Raw genomic sequence first — 15,071 nt, 5'->3', positions numbered from 1 at the left:
TGCACGCCCCCACTGAGGACACTTTGAAGCTCTCTGAATGTCGGTGTGTGGGAATGATGTGGACTGGCTCCAGCTCCACAGGGTAGAGAGCACGACTGACAGCAAAGAGAGCATCAGGTCCTCAGCCAGGGTCTCAGCTGATTTCTTGTCAGCAAAGACATAATCCCTGCCCTGTTCTATGCATCCTAAGGTTCCTGTCTCTAGAGAGGAAGGAAGCTGGATCCCCAACTCCCACTACCACAGACCCCAAGGGTAAAACAGGACATCAAAGAGGTGCTAGGCACACACTTTCTTTATTATGAGTTGGGGCTTTGGGACCAAATCCTGTGTGGCCTCCTGCTCTGGAAACTAGAGAATGAATCCTGGATCCCCTTCACTGAGTCCCTAGGGAGGGATGTTGGGCAAGCTCAAGTCCCTAACACAAGAGCTGCCGAGGAAGGAAGAGAAGACAAGGACCCATGGTAGTTCTGTTTCTTATATAACCTGCATTCTTGCCACCAAAAGCTCTAACACGCAGCATCAAAATTCAATTCTGTCCCTCCAGGACTGCGTTCTGATCATGACCCTTCTTAGAGTTCCTCTTCTGGAGGAATTAGGGGAGTGGTGAGCTCTGGGTTTCCCTTAGAGTTTAGGGTACACAGACAAGCGGTCCCTGTAGTTTGTGAGGTCAGCCTCGCTGATCCTGAAGAGAGGGTGTCCCAGGCTCTTAAGCACAGTGGGGAGAGACCGGGTGGCCCGTCCGAGAGCCAACAACCACCGGGCTTCTCCATCCGTCTCTGGAGGTGCCGTGGCTGCACCAGACCCCTGGGATTCACAGGGCCTGCACTAGCACCAGGAGGCTCATGACCAGGGCCATGGAGAAGAAGATGCCCAGGAAGAAGCGATCCATCACACGGGCCAGCCGCTTCCAGTCCTCATGGCGGCGCTGCGCAGCCCGGTGGCTGTGGAAGGCGTTAGCAATGGTAGCCACGTGGTGCAGCAGGGCTTCCTGCCGGCACAGACACCGGGGCTCACGGCAAGGAACTGCTGGAGGGCGAGCCCCTCCGTCAGGAGGTCGGGGACTGGGGGGTGATTCCGGTGGTCTAGCCTGCCCACAGGGCTCCCCTCGTTCCCGCACGCACAAGCCCCGTGCCAGGCGTCCAAGCAGGAGGGTCCGGGCCCAGGCTGGCACTGGTCGGGCGCTGGGACCACAGTAATGCAGGTTCATGATAAGGATGGTGAGTGCCGTGGAGAATGTGACCATGGTCATGGTGGCCATGTAGTACTTCCCTGCAAGAGAGAGTGAGCTGGGGCCCAGAGCGAGAACAGCTTGCCCACCGCCTCAACACAGGGAGGCACCAGCTCCCCCACCACGAGGCTCTCAAGGCCCTCCCTGTCCCAGTCCCAGTGGAGGCGGCGGCAGGTAAGGGCTAAGGTCTCCTCGTTCCTAGTTCTTGCGAGTGGGTTCTCAGAAGCTCCCCGCTCCCTAGTTGTTCTCCCCACTGCTGGACGCTGCACCCTCACCCCCAATCCGTGAAAGTCACGGTCTCAAATAGCACAAGCACCACCTGGGGCAAGTTAGCGATCCTTTTGGCACAACTGGGATAACAGAGCCTATCTCAGGTTGGTGGTGATGCCTCAGTGAATTAGTACAAAAAAAAAAAATAATAATCAAGTGTTTAGGAGAGTGCCTGGCACACTGCCAAAACCCAGCGCATTTTGCCTGCGGACCGGACCGTGGGGTGGGGTGGGGTGGGGTGGGGTGTCCTTCCCGGAAGGGGCCTTCTCCTCCTGCCCTCCCCTTCCCGCACGGACTTGGCGCTGCTCTGCGGGGGGTGGGGCGCCCGTCCCGCTCGCCGCCCCGCCCCGGTGGAGGCCCCCACGGGCGTCCGCAGCCCCCCAGGTGTGGGGGTGGGGTGGGGGCGCCGCGCCCGGCCCGGCCCGGCCCGGCCCGGCTCACCGATGAGCGGCACGCTCTCCGCCGGCGGCATGCTCTCTGCCAGCAGCAGCTGGAAGACGGTGAGCGCCAGCAGCACCGTGACGCCCAGCGACACCTTCTCGCCCGAGTCTGCGGGCAGGTGGAAGGCGAGCGGCGCGAGCAGCGAGATGAGCACGCAGGGCAGCAGCAGGTTGCACACGTAGGCGGCGGCGCGGCGGCGCAGCAGCAGCGTGAAGGTCACGTCGGGGTAGGGCTCGGAGCAGCAGCCGTAGGTGAGCACGCGCCGCCGCGCCGGCATGCCCAGCACGCGCCACTCCACGTTCTCCACGAAGTCGGCCAGGCCGGCGGCGGCGCCGCGCGGCCGCACGTCCAGCTGGTGCCCCCCGTGCGTCCAGGAGCCGAACGTCAGGCCGCAGCGCTGCGCGTCGAACGGGAAGGCGGACACGTCCACGCGGCACGAGCTGCGCGTGATGGCCGGCGCGTCCCAGCGCACGGCGCCGTCGTGCCGCAGAACCACGTTGGTGCTGGCGGAGGCCGGCGGCTGGGCGTCCGCCCTGCGGGCAGAGGGGGCGGGGCTGCGCGGGCGGGGCGGGGCCGAGGGCGGGGCGTCCGCCCTGCGGGCAGAGGGGGCGGGCTGCGGGGGCGGGGCCGAGGGTGGGACGTCCGCCCTGCGGGTAGAGGGGGCGGGGCTGCGCGGGCGGGGCGGGGCCGGGGCGGGGCCAAGGGCCGGGGGCGGGGCGTCCGCCCTGCGGGCAGAGGGGGCGGGGCTGCGCGGGCGGGCCGGGGCCGGGGGCGGGGCCGAGGGCGGGGCGTCCGCCTGCGGGCAGAGGGGGCGGGGCTGCGCGGGCGGGCCGGGGGCGGGGCCAGGGGCCGGGGGCGGGGCCAGGGGCCGGGGGCGGGGCCGGCACCCTGCAGGGCCTCTCCCGCCGCGCCCGCGCCCAGATGGTGGAGGGGTGGCCCACACGCCCTGGGAGCTGACCCACATCTAGGCCAGGGCCGTGGGAAAACACACCTGTCCCGGTCGGCCCCCCGCTGCAGCGTCACCCGTGAATCTCCTCGAGCCCCCCCCACCCCCCCGCCCACCGGGGAAATGTGCAGAGCCCTACGTTGTCTGGGAACCACACAACTGGTTTCCGAGGCATAAAGGAATGCTCCAGAGGGTTAGGCCCTGGAGGAAGCCCCTAGGCAGGTCCTCAGGGAGACCTGGGAGACTTGGAGCGGCCCCGAAGGCTGGAATATGCCATCTAAAGGCACTTGTGCCCCAGAACCCTTTCCGTACTACATACAGAACTGGCCCCGGACCACACAGTGCGTCCCCAGGAGACACTCAGCCTGGGTTGGCTGGGGACAGACTAAAGTGGGGGTGTCATGGAGGGGCTCTGAACTGCCGGCAGCTTACAAGGGTCCTGGGGGGAAAGCTTCCAGGGCAGCATAGCAACCAGGTTAGGTTGGGGAGTTGGGGAATCACTGCATACCCAGAGCCAAGGGCAACTGTAGGGCGGGGGAGGGGAGGGGAGGGGCCCAGGCAGGCAGTACTTGTTATAGAGTACGATGTCTGGTCGCCACACGAGACTGCTGGGGATGCGGATAGCATCCAGGCCACCATAGGCATCAGGGTCCCATCGTAGGTAGGCATCTGTCCACTCCTGTCGGATCCACAGGTACAGGGTCAGCACCTGGTTCCGCTCATCCTAGTGGGAGGCAGGGAGTGGGCACAGATGTGGGCGCATATATGCACACCCTTCCCTGTGTGTACGCACTCACCTACAGCGCTCTGGACAGCAGCCATAAACCCAGCTGGCTCACAGTCCAGTTCCTACCCAGGCCTGACCTTGCTATGTGGTCTTGGCAGATTCTTTTCTTCTTTAGGCTTCCGTTTCCTTAGTAGTTACGTGGGCTATAATCCCTGCTAGGCAGCAATGCAAGTGCGCAAAGTGTTGGGCACACTGTGGGTACCTGCCCAGCAGTTAGTATCCAACAGTTAGTAGCTCTTATTATTGTTGGTAATATTAACATTCACAGAAAATAATTGTTTGGAGAATAATCCCAGTCTCTCACTAAGCCCCAACCCCATTCCATGACACTGCCGCAGGCATGGTCCACACTTGTACTACCACCACCACACACCATGTCAATGATCTGGGACAATGTCACCTCCAGGGTCACGTTCAGAGCCTGGTCTGTGTCCGCCACAGGTCTCAGAGCACTTGTGTAGTTGGCGAAGAGGTCACGGAACAGCTTGTGAGCCAGCCTGCCCTCGGCTCCCAAGCACCCTGAAGGACCAGGAAGAAGCATTGTCCATTTGAGGCCCTTGTCCAGGGGCATCTCCTCACACCCTCCACTCCCACAAGGCTGGCGTCCCGTCACCTGCTTCTGATGCTATAGGCCATTCCCTCCTGAAAACACTGCTTTCCCTAGGCTTTTGTGGCCACACTTTCAGCCCCTGACTCAAGTACTGTTCCCCAGAATCCTGGGTGTTGGGCTTTTCTTTTTTTTTTTTTTCAGCCCAGATTTTTCTTCTGAGCTCGAGACCCATAAATGCAGTTCACTCCTGAATGTCCTACTCTGTAGGTCCAAAATATGAACTCATTTCCTCCCCTCCTGTTCTGAAACCTGTTCCTTGTTCTGTGTTCCCCATCTCAGCAAACAGCACCCACTCCGGGTGACCTCAGCCAGAAATCTGTGCATTATCCTTCCTATCTGCTGCCTCCCCCTGCAATCCAGCCAGTGCCCAAGTCCTGCCAGCCATGCTGCTGGGCATCTTTTGAACATTTAGTCGCCCCTGAAGCTTGAGTGGATCCCAGCAGCAGCCTCCCCACTGCTCCTGCTGCCGGTTCGGTCTCTCTAACCATCCTCCACGTTTCTGAGATGAGGGTTTTAGACACTCAAGTCTGACCAGGCCAGTAGCTGCTTAACACTATTCAATGGCCCCCCATTGCCTGCTGGATAAAGTCCAAACTCTGCCTGGCATTCAATGTCCTTCGTGATCTGCTCCCCACCCCGCCCCTGGCTTTTCCATCACTGCTCCCACCACAGCCAGGCAGATCTCCTGTCATCCTCTTCAGCACCTCCGTCCTCCCTGCCACCCAGATAGAGCGCTTATTCCCAGCACAGTAGTGAAGAGAAATGGGATGTGGAGAGAGATCTGGGGAGGAAGGGAACAGCAGCAGTGCCCAGAGAGGCAGGGCTGGTTTGCTGCACTTCACACCTGGAAGTGGTGAGAACAGAAACAGAAGGCCCAGGCTGGAGACAGAGAAGCCGAGGCTGAGGCGGTGGCTCCTGGGCCCCATGGCTCTGCCACAGCAAGAGGTAGGGCGGGTCTCTGGGGGTGAGCCTCCTGGTCAGATGGAGGGCAGCATCAGGCCCTGCTGGCAAGGATGATGTGGACGATACCTGGAAGTCAGAAGGAAGTCTGAGGTCTCTGCCGGGGAGTCCGGCGGCCCTTCCAGTTCTCTGACCCTCCTGTTTGTACCTGCCCTCGGATTTTAGTGCTTGCATTGGGGCATCTGCTCTTTCTCCTCCACTGGTTGGCCCTTGCCTCTTCAGGCCTCTTCCCCGTGCTTGTCTCTGCCCCACCCCCCCACCCCCGCCCCCTTTACCTTGTCTCAACTCAGCCTGTCTCCATTTCCTTGTGTCTTTTCCTCTGGAACTCTTTTTTTTGCTTTCTGCCCTTTTTGACTTTGGTCTTCCTCCAACACTCTCTTCCTTTCTCCTTCCTCCTTCTGCTTTAGCCCCCTAACTTCCTTTCTCTATTCCCCATACCTGGACTCCGGATGAGCCTGGCTCATTCTCAGCACAACAGGGGCAGGGACTCAGAGGGCTCCGGGCTGCAGGCCCCTCTCATCTGCCCTTTTCCTTAGCTTAATTACAGGGTTGGGACACTTGTGCCCATGGGAACAGAGCAACTGAAATTGACACCTCAGGTCACTGGGACCTAAATTATTCAAATTGTAACACAGCACCCAGACTCAGCTCAAGCCCAGGCTGGGGTGTTGGAAGACACAGAGGTACTGGGGTCAGGAGCTGCAAAAGACTGGGCTTAAGGGTGTGAGGGGCCAGACCTGTGTATGGTGTTGTCCTCCTACCTCTGCCACCATTGTTGAATTCTTGAGGCTCTTTTTTTTATTGTATTTAAATTCACTTGATTAACATACGGTGTATTATTAGTTTCAGAGATAGAATTCAGTGATTAATCAGTTGCAAATAACAACACCCAGTGCTCATTACATCACATGCCCTTCTGAATTGCCCATCACCCAGTTAACCTATCCCCCCACCCACCCTGAGGCTCCCTTTAGACAGTCAGTTCTGCCTCAAGTGAGAGATGGAGCACATCTGTTCAGGCTAGGCACTTGGTGCCAAGCACGCTCTGCCTGGTGGGAAGGGGGCTGAGCCTCAGGCTGCTCTGGGTGGTCCCACAAAGCAGGAAATGGAGCTCACAATCTTTACCTCCAACTGCCTACAGCCATCCCCATCTGAGCCTGTGTTCTCCCCAAGCCTAAACACTGACATTGGGTAGCAGGGAAAATATAGGCTTTACAGTCACTCTCAGCTCTGTCGTATGAGCTGTCTAATCTGGGCAAGATACCGAGACTCTCTGGTTTATGTTTTCATACGGGATAATGGGATTAACAGTCCTCACTTCAGAAGTTATGAGGATTGAATGAGACAAGGCAAGTACCTCGCATATTGCTTGATGCACAGCAGTCAACCAAAAGTAGATATACCATAATCCCAGTGGATTAGTTAGACCATTCTACCTTCAGGAACGCACACTTAGATTCACAAGTCCCCGGCCCCCAGCAACCACCATTCCACTTTCTATCTCCATGATTTTGACTTACTCATGTATGAGCAATCACATGTCTTTTTTTTTTTTTTTTTAAGATTTTATTTAAAGAGCGAGAGAGAGCACAAGTGCGGGGGAGGGTCAGAGGCAGAGAGGCAAGCAGATTCCCCACTGAGCGGGGAGCCCAAAGTGGGGTTCGATACCAGGACCCTGGGATGATGATCACCTGAGCCCAAGGCAGATACTTAACCAACTGAGCCACTTAGGCACCCCTAAATCACGCATTTGTCGTTTTGAAATCAGCTGATTTCACTTCACAGAATATCCTCAAAATTCATCCATTTTGTTACATATGTTGGAATGTCTTTATTTTAAGCCTGTATATATTTTATTGTATGGATATACTACCTTTTGCTTATCCATTCATTCCTAGAGGAATACTTTGGTTGCATCCACATTTTAGCTAGTGTGAATAATACTGCTGTGTATGGAAGTAGAAATATTTCCTCAAGACTTAGCTTTCGGTTCTTTTGGACTATATACCCAGAAATGAAATTGCTAGGTCATATGGTGATTCTATTTTTTATTTTTTGAGGAATCGTCATACTACTTTCTACAGTGGCTATATTCCCACCAACAGGATACAAAAGTTCCCGCTTCTCTACATCCTCACCAACAGTGGTTTTGTTGTTGTTTTCAATACTAGCTATCTTAATGGGTGTAAGGTGGTATCTCACTGTAGTTTTGATTTGCATTTCCCTAATAATTAGTAGTTGAGCATTGTTTCATATGTTTATTGGCCATTTGTATATCTTCTTTGGAGAAATGTCTATTCTAGTCCTTTGTCTATTTTTTTTTTAATTGGGTTGTGTTGTTGCATTTTAGTTCTCTTTATATTCTGGATATTAATTCCTTTTGAGGTATATAATTTGCAAATATTTTGTCCCATTTTCTGGGTTGCTTTTTAACTCAGTTGATGTATCCTTTTGGTGAACAAAATTTTAAATATTTTATGAATCCCATTTTGTCTATATATTCTTTTTGTCTGCACTTTAAAGTCAGATCCAGTAAATCATTGCCAAATCCAATGCTGTGAAGCTTTTGCCCTATCTTCTAAGAGATTTAGTTTTGGTTCTTACATTTAAGTCTTTGACCCATCTGTAGTTAATTGTGTATGGTGTTTATTTTTTATTTTTTTTAATATTGTATTTATTTATTCATGATAGACACAGAGAGAGGCAGAAACATAGGCAGAGGGAGAAGCAGTCTCCCTGGGGAGCCTGACATGAGACTTGATCCCAGGACACTGGGATCACAACCCTCCCCAAAGGCAGACACTCAACCACTGAGCCACCGAGGTGCCCAGTATATGGTGTTTAGATAAAGATCCAACTTCATTTCTTTGTATGTGTATATCCAGTTTCCCCAGCACCATTTTTTAAAATAAAGATTTTATTTATTTGAGGAAGAATCAGAGAATGCACAGAGGGAGAAGGGGTCATGACCTGAGCCAAAGGCAGGCGCTTAACCGAGCCACCCAGTCACCCCTCCCAGAACCATTTGTTAAGATTGTCCTTTCTCCCAGTGAATAGTCTTGGCAGCCTTGTCAAAAATCATTTGACCATATATGTGAGAGATTATCCCTGGGCTCCCTAGCCTATTTATCTTTGTGCCGTACCACACTGTTTTGATTACTATAGCTTTGTAGTGAGTTTTGAAATTAGGAAATTAGGAAATTAGGAGTCCTCCAACTTTGTTCTTTTTCAAGATTGTATTTGGTGGGATCCCTGGGTGGCGCAGCGGTTTGGCGCCTGCCTTTGGCCCAGGGTATGATCCTGGAGACCCAGGATCGAGTCCCACGTCGGGCTCCCGGTGCATGGAGCCTGCTTCTCCCTCTGCCTGTGTCTCTGCCTCTCTCTCTCTCTCTGACTATAATAAGTAAATAAAAATTAAAAAATAAAAAAAAAAATAAAAATAAACTACTCCCCAAGCACATTCTTAAAAAAAAAAAAAAAAAAAAAAAAAAAAGATTGTATTTGGTTATTCAGATTCCCTTGAGATTCCATATGAATTTTAGGGTGGATTTTTCTATTTCTGCAAAAAACAAAAACAAAAAAACCACTGAGATTTTGAGAGGGAGTGTGGGTATCTTTCCATTTATGTCTTAATTTCTTTAAGCAGTGTTTTTAGTTTTCAGTGTATATGTCTTTTGTCTCCTTGGTTATGTTCATTCCTAATGATTTTATTCTTTTTGATGGTATTAAAAATGGAATTGTTTCTGTAATTTTCTTTTGGATTGTTCATTGTTAGTGTATAGAATGCAATTGATTTTTGCATGTTGACTTTATACTGCTACTTTGAATTCATCTGTTCTTTTTTTTTTTTTTTCATCTGTTAGTTCTAACAGTGTTGCTGAACTGTGTCATTGTTGCTGTCATTGGTTTAGTAATATTTAGGGTTTTCTACATATAAGATTATATCATCTACATATTTTACTTCTTCCTTTCCAATTTGGAGGTCTTTTGTCTTTCTTCCCTAATTGGTCTGGCTAGAACTTACAGCATAATGTTGAATAGAAGTGGTGAAAGCAGATGTCCTTGCTTTCTTACTTGATCTTGGAGTAAAAGCTTTCACTCTTTCACCATGGAGTACGATGTTTATTGTGTGTTTTTCAGATATGGCTTTTATTTATTTTTAAAGATATGCTTTTTTTTTTTTTTTTTTAAAGATTTTACTTATTTATGAAAGACAGAGAGAGGCAGAGACACAGGCAGAGGGAGAAGCAGGCTCCATGCAGGGAGCAATGTGGGACTCGATCCTGGGACTCCAGGATCATGCTCTGAGCCGAAAGCAGGTGCTTAAACACTCAGCCACCCAGGCATCTCAAGATTTACTTTAGAGAGAGAGAATTCTCAAGCAGATTCCTACTGAATGCAGAGCTCAAGACAAGACTTAATCGCAGGACCCTGGGATCATGACCTGAGCTGAAACCAAGAGTTGGGCACCTAATGGACTGAGCTACCCAAGCACCCCCATATATGGCTTTTATTATGTTGAGTTGGCTTCCTATTACTAGTTTGTTGAGTGTCTTTATCATGAAAGAGTATTGAATTCTGTCAAATGTTTTTTCTGTATCAAGTGAAATGGTCATACGCTTTTCTCCCCATTCTGTTAATGTGGTGTATTACATTATTTTCATATGTTGAACCATCCCTGCATTTCAGAAATAAATTCCACTTCGTCCTGGTGTGTAACCCTTCTGATATGCTGAATTCAATTTGCTGGTATTCTGTTGAGGATTTATGCATCAATGTTCATAAAAGATATTTCTCTGTAGTTTTTTTGTAGTGTCTTCGTTTAGCTTTGGTATAAGGGTACTTGTATACATTAAATGGGTAATTAAAGGTAGGGGTGCCTGGATGGCTCTGTAGGTAGAGCATAAGACTCTTGATCTTGGGTTTGTAAATTTGAGCTTCACACTGGGTGTAGAAATTACTTAAAATAAAGTCTTTAGGTAATTGTATGGTAATGTGAATTAGATCTCAATAAAGCTGTTACCAAAAATATCATACTCCATATCATGAGTGAGAATTAGCTGAAACAAGAAAACAATCACAGAAACAAGAAAGATCACAGATACTGGACATATTAAATAATAGTAATTTGACTATTTTGTGTATTGTGTATTGCTAAAAAGGTAAGATATATTAATTCATTAGTCTCACAATATCCTATAAAGGGAGAAGCAGGCTCTAGGCAGGGAGCCCAATGTGGGACTCGATCTCAGGACTCTGGGATCACACCCTGAGCCGAAGGCACATGTTTAACTGCTGAGCCACCCAAGTGTCCCAAGCATGCAACTTTTTTTTTTTTTAATTTTTTTTTTTTATGATAGGCACACAGTGAGAGAGAGAGAGGCAGAGACACAGGCAGAGGGAGAAGCAGGCTCCATGCACCGGGAGCCCGATGTGGGATTCGATCCCGGGTCTCCAGGATCGCGCCCTGGGCCAAAGGCAGGCACCAAACCGCTGCGCCACCCAGGGATCCCCTTTTTTTTTTTTTTTTAAAGATTTTATTTATTTATTCATGAAAGACACACAGAGAGAGACAGAGACATAGGCATAGGGAGAGGCAGGCTCCATGCAGGGAGCCCGGTGTGGGACTTGATCCTTTGGGCTCCAGGATTACACCTTGGGCTGAAGGCAGGCACTAAACCGCTGAGCCACCCAGGCATCCCTCAAGCATGCAACTCTTGATCTCAGAGTCCTAAGTTTGAGTCTCATGTTAGGGGCAGAGGTTACTTAAAAAAAAAAAAAAAAAAAAATTGTGCTTCAAAACAGCAAGAATGGAGTGCACATATAGAATAGACCAAAGAGTTAAAGAAGCTTCAATTTACAAAACACATTTGGGATTCATCTAACGTGGCACACGATTCAAATTCTTGGGGCACCGGGTGATTCAGTTGGTTAAACATCTGCCTTCTGCTAATGATCATTATCCCAGGGTCCTGGGATCAAGCCCCACATTGACCTCCCTGGTGAGAGCCTGCTTCTCCTTCTCCTTCTGCCCCTCCCCCTCTCAAATAAAACTTAAAAAGACAAAAAAACCCAACTTCTTGCTGATTCCAGCAGGCTGGGGAGGACAGGGTGGTGGGGATGTCCCTCAGGACCAGCCAAGAGTCCTTGGCTTCACACAGGATGAAAATCAAGTGTGAACCAGCAGGAGGTGAAAGTAGTTTACTAAAGATATATATATGGAGAGAGAGAGAGAGTATCCGGGAGACTTAAAAAGGAAAAGAACATATCTCTGTTCAGGGACTTGTGGTTTTATTGAGGATGGTGGTCTAGTTTATGTGTCCTCTTAGGCATCCAGGAATTCGTTAGAAGATGAAGGTCCAGGTGTTATTCCTTGGAGCCAGGGGTTCTTGGCTCTGAGATGTTTAGCTCCAAAGGTCTGGAATGCATATACATATATGATAGCTTTTTCAGGTCATCTTCACCTGGTCCTTCCTTAGATGTTATTTATTCTAGAGAATCATGAACTCTTTGTCCCTCACAAGGAGGACACAGTCTATTTGCATTACAAGGCATGGGTAAAGTGGGGTCCTAGCAAGACTAGAAACCAGAAAAGCAGCAAAGGAAAAAAAAACAACCACCAGCTCTTTCTCTCCTCTTTGGTTTCCTTGTCTCATTTACATAGTATAATCTTTGACTAAAGACTAATGTGTAAATTGGTGTTTACCTGAAAAAAAAAAAAGGTAAAATGTTTCTCATAATCTATTTACTGTGATTTGGGGTGAAAATGTTATATTGTTAATATACATAAAAAAAAAAATCCAGAAGTTGGTGGGTGAGTTTTAAGAAGCTGGGGGGGGGGGGGGCAGGGAACAAAGTAAAAAAATTAACTGCACAATAGCAGTATGATTTAAGCCTCTATTTTGAAAAGAACAAATTACTACATATAAAAAGGTAAGGGATATACAATAATGAAATAATGACCCTTTGCCATGATTATCATCAGACAGAAGGTTGATGGGAAGTTATATAAAGGGCGAATAAGGCTGACAACACCTGAATCAATGTTAACAACACTAAAAGTGGAACAACCTAAACATGTGTCTTCTGAAGTGGTAACACACCACCATCCATTCATTACCTGGGAGTAGGGGGGCAGCTGAGAGAAGGAAACAATCTAATCAAGCCTCTAGATCTAACCAGCAGTATATAGGAAGTAAGGGGGAGTATATAGATAGGAAGGACCAGTATTAAGGATGTAGAGGCACAACCAGCCGAACCTAGAAGGTCCTGGTCCTCAATCCTAAAGGACAAATGACCTAGTTACTTTAACAAATAAAGGACATTTAAAAAAGGGGGGGGGGGGAAGTGCACTGGTAATAGACTGACACTTGAGACTCACCAACCAAATGCAAAGTGTGGACTCTGTTGAGATCCTAATTCAAACAATTCAACCATGAGGTGCCTGGATGGCTCAGTTGATTGAATAAGTCTTGATTTCAGCTCAGGTTGTGATCTCAGGGTTGTAAGTTTGAGCCCTGCATTGGGCTCCATGCTCAGCAGGGAGTCTGCTTGAGATTTTTTTTCTCCCTTTCTCCTTCCTCACCATGTTCATGCATGTTCTCTCAAAAATAAATCTCCCAACAATTCAACCATAAAAATATAGTTTGAGACAACTGGGGAAATTTGAAAATGCAGAGGGTATTAGCTGCTATCTTGGGATTACTGTTAATTTTGTTAGGTGTGACAATGCTGCTGTGATTATGTTTTACCTGTTGGTGGGGCACCTGGGTCGGTAACCCACCCAGGTGGGTGACTGGGTTGGTAAGCATCTGACTCTTGATTTCATTTCAACTAGGTCATGATCTCAGGGTCATTTGATTGAACCCTGCATCAGGCTCTGAACTGGGCATGGAGCCTGCTTAAAGATTCTCTCCTTCCCAATCACTCTGCCCTTTCCCCCACTCATGAGCTCCCTCTCTAAAAAAAAAAAGAAATAAAAAAAAAAAATAAAAAAAAATAAAACAGAACAAAACAAAAATTACCTGTTAGAAATGCTTAGGTATTGATGAAATGATGATCTGCTTTAGAAATACCATTGTGGGGTAGGTAAAATAACAGTGGAGGTAGAGATGAAATAAGATTGGAGGAATTTCACAAATGTTGAATGTGGATTCATTACATCATTTTACTTTTGCATAGATGAAAATCTCTACAGTAAAAGGTTAAAAAAAAAAAGCCCTCAAGAAAACATAAGGAATGAATGTTTAAAGCAGAAATCAATACATTACAATATAGAACTCTGGTAAAAATTGGTCAATAAGTCAAAGACTGGTTCTTTGAAAAACAACAAATTTGGAGTAATTTTCTGTTAATACAAAGTAGCACCTGAGTCAAAGAGTAAAACATCTGAAAAAAGCAGCTACTCTGCAGGCCTTGGTTTAGCTAATTCAAAATTTAATCTCCAGACCTTTCCGGACTTTGATTTTGGCATCATTCCAGCACTTTGACAAGGAATACATTTACTTTGGATGTTCTATGAGGTTGTAGATTTTACAAGTCTGTTGAGTTTTGAGAAAACAGATTCCTGTTTTTAATTTTTGAGAAACTTAAAATTTTATTTCAATGGAATTTTGTAATGTAGAAGAGGAGCTTGTCATCTTAACTTTTTTAAAATTATTTTTTTAAGATTTTATTTATTCATGAGAGACGGAGACACACACACACACACACACACACACACACACACACACAGGCAGAGGGAGAAGCAGGCTCCATGCAGGGAGCCTGATGTGGGACTGGATCCTAGGACTCCAGGATCATGCCTTGGGCCAAACGCAGGCACTAAACCGCTGAGCCACCCAGGGATCCCTTTATCATTAACTTTGAACTATAAATCTGTCTGTGATGTAACACAGCTACGATAAACATTTGACTTAGAGCCTTTAAAGAATATATATGAAATACTTGTCACAAGAGGAAATACTGCCCATATTCACAATTCTTAATACGTCTAAAAAGGCTAACCAAAAAAAAAAAAAAGGCTAACCATTTCTATAGCACACTCGCTTTTCACAAAACACTTCTCACGAGGAAACCACAACAGGAATTATTTGCTATAAGCCCAGTAATGCTCTGTGACTCAGGTTCATAGTTAGTAATGGCGGGAGATTCCCAGGAGTTATCCTTAATCTTTGGGGGTCTAAATTAAAGCCCCAGATCCACTCTGCTTTATCTCCAAATTCCTCCAAGGCCCAGTGTCTTAGACCTAAGCCTATATGGAATTTGCTCACACCTTCAGTTTAACAGGAAAAAAAAAAAAAAATCCAAATAGTACTCCTCAGATTTATTTGCTCCCTCTGGAAAATAGCTGTGTTTAGCAGCAACATCCAAGATCATCATCCACCTTACACAATGGAAAATGAAATTAAAAGAGTGAAGTGTGGGGTGCCTGGGTGGCTCAGTGGTTGAGCTTCTTTCTCTCTCTGGCTCAAGCCATGAACCTGGATTCCTGGGATCGAGTCCTGCATCAGCCTCCCCACAGGGAGCCTGCCTCTCCTGTCTGTGTCTCTGCCTCTCTCTGTTTCTCATGAATAAATATATAAAATCTTAAATGAAAATAAAAAATAAAAGAGTGAAGTTATCACCCAAGATTTATAAACAAAACCCCCAGAGCAGAAGAGCCAGGCTTTGAATCTTAAGTTTATTCCACTGGGCAATGAAACTCTTCCCCATCCCCTACTGGGAAGCCAAGCACAGAAATACATGCTTTTAAATATATTTATATCAATATAAGAAGTCAGTGTTAATTAATAATCTCATCCCTAAATTTGCCCTAATAAATTTAGCC

The 15,071-nt window shown here is 48.0% G+C and overlaps 1 protein-coding gene across 1 annotated transcript; it reads right to left on the bottom strand.

Moving 5' to 3' along the window:
- Positions 1 to 274: 274 nt before the first annotated feature.
- On the bottom strand, positions 275 to 15,022 carry CHRNA10 (cholinergic receptor nicotinic alpha 10 subunit). The gene is made up of 6 exons (XM_077866805.1): positions 13,267 to 15,022; positions 5,127 to 5,311; positions 4,046 to 4,191; positions 3,455 to 3,609; positions 1,940 to 2,472; positions 275 to 1,269 (listed from the first exon to the last, which is right to left on the bottom strand). The coding sequence occupies exons 2-6, from the start codon at positions 5,206 to 5,208 to the stop codon at positions 812 to 814; spliced, it is 1,374 nt and encodes a 457-aa protein (XP_077722931.1). The 5' UTR covers positions 5,209 to 5,311; positions 13,267 to 15,022; the 3' UTR covers positions 275 to 811.
- Positions 15,023 to 15,071: the final 49 nt, after the last annotated feature.

The sequence above is a fragment of the Canis aureus genome, chromosome 23 (assembly GCF_053574225.1).
Source record: "Canis aureus isolate CA01 chromosome 23, VMU_Caureus_v.1.0, whole genome shotgun sequence".
Lineage (NCBI taxonomy): Eukaryota > Metazoa > Chordata > Mammalia > Carnivora > Canidae > Canis > Canis aureus.
Note: the sequence above shows the minus strand (reverse complement) of the source record. Positions and strands in the feature narration are given on the sequence as shown.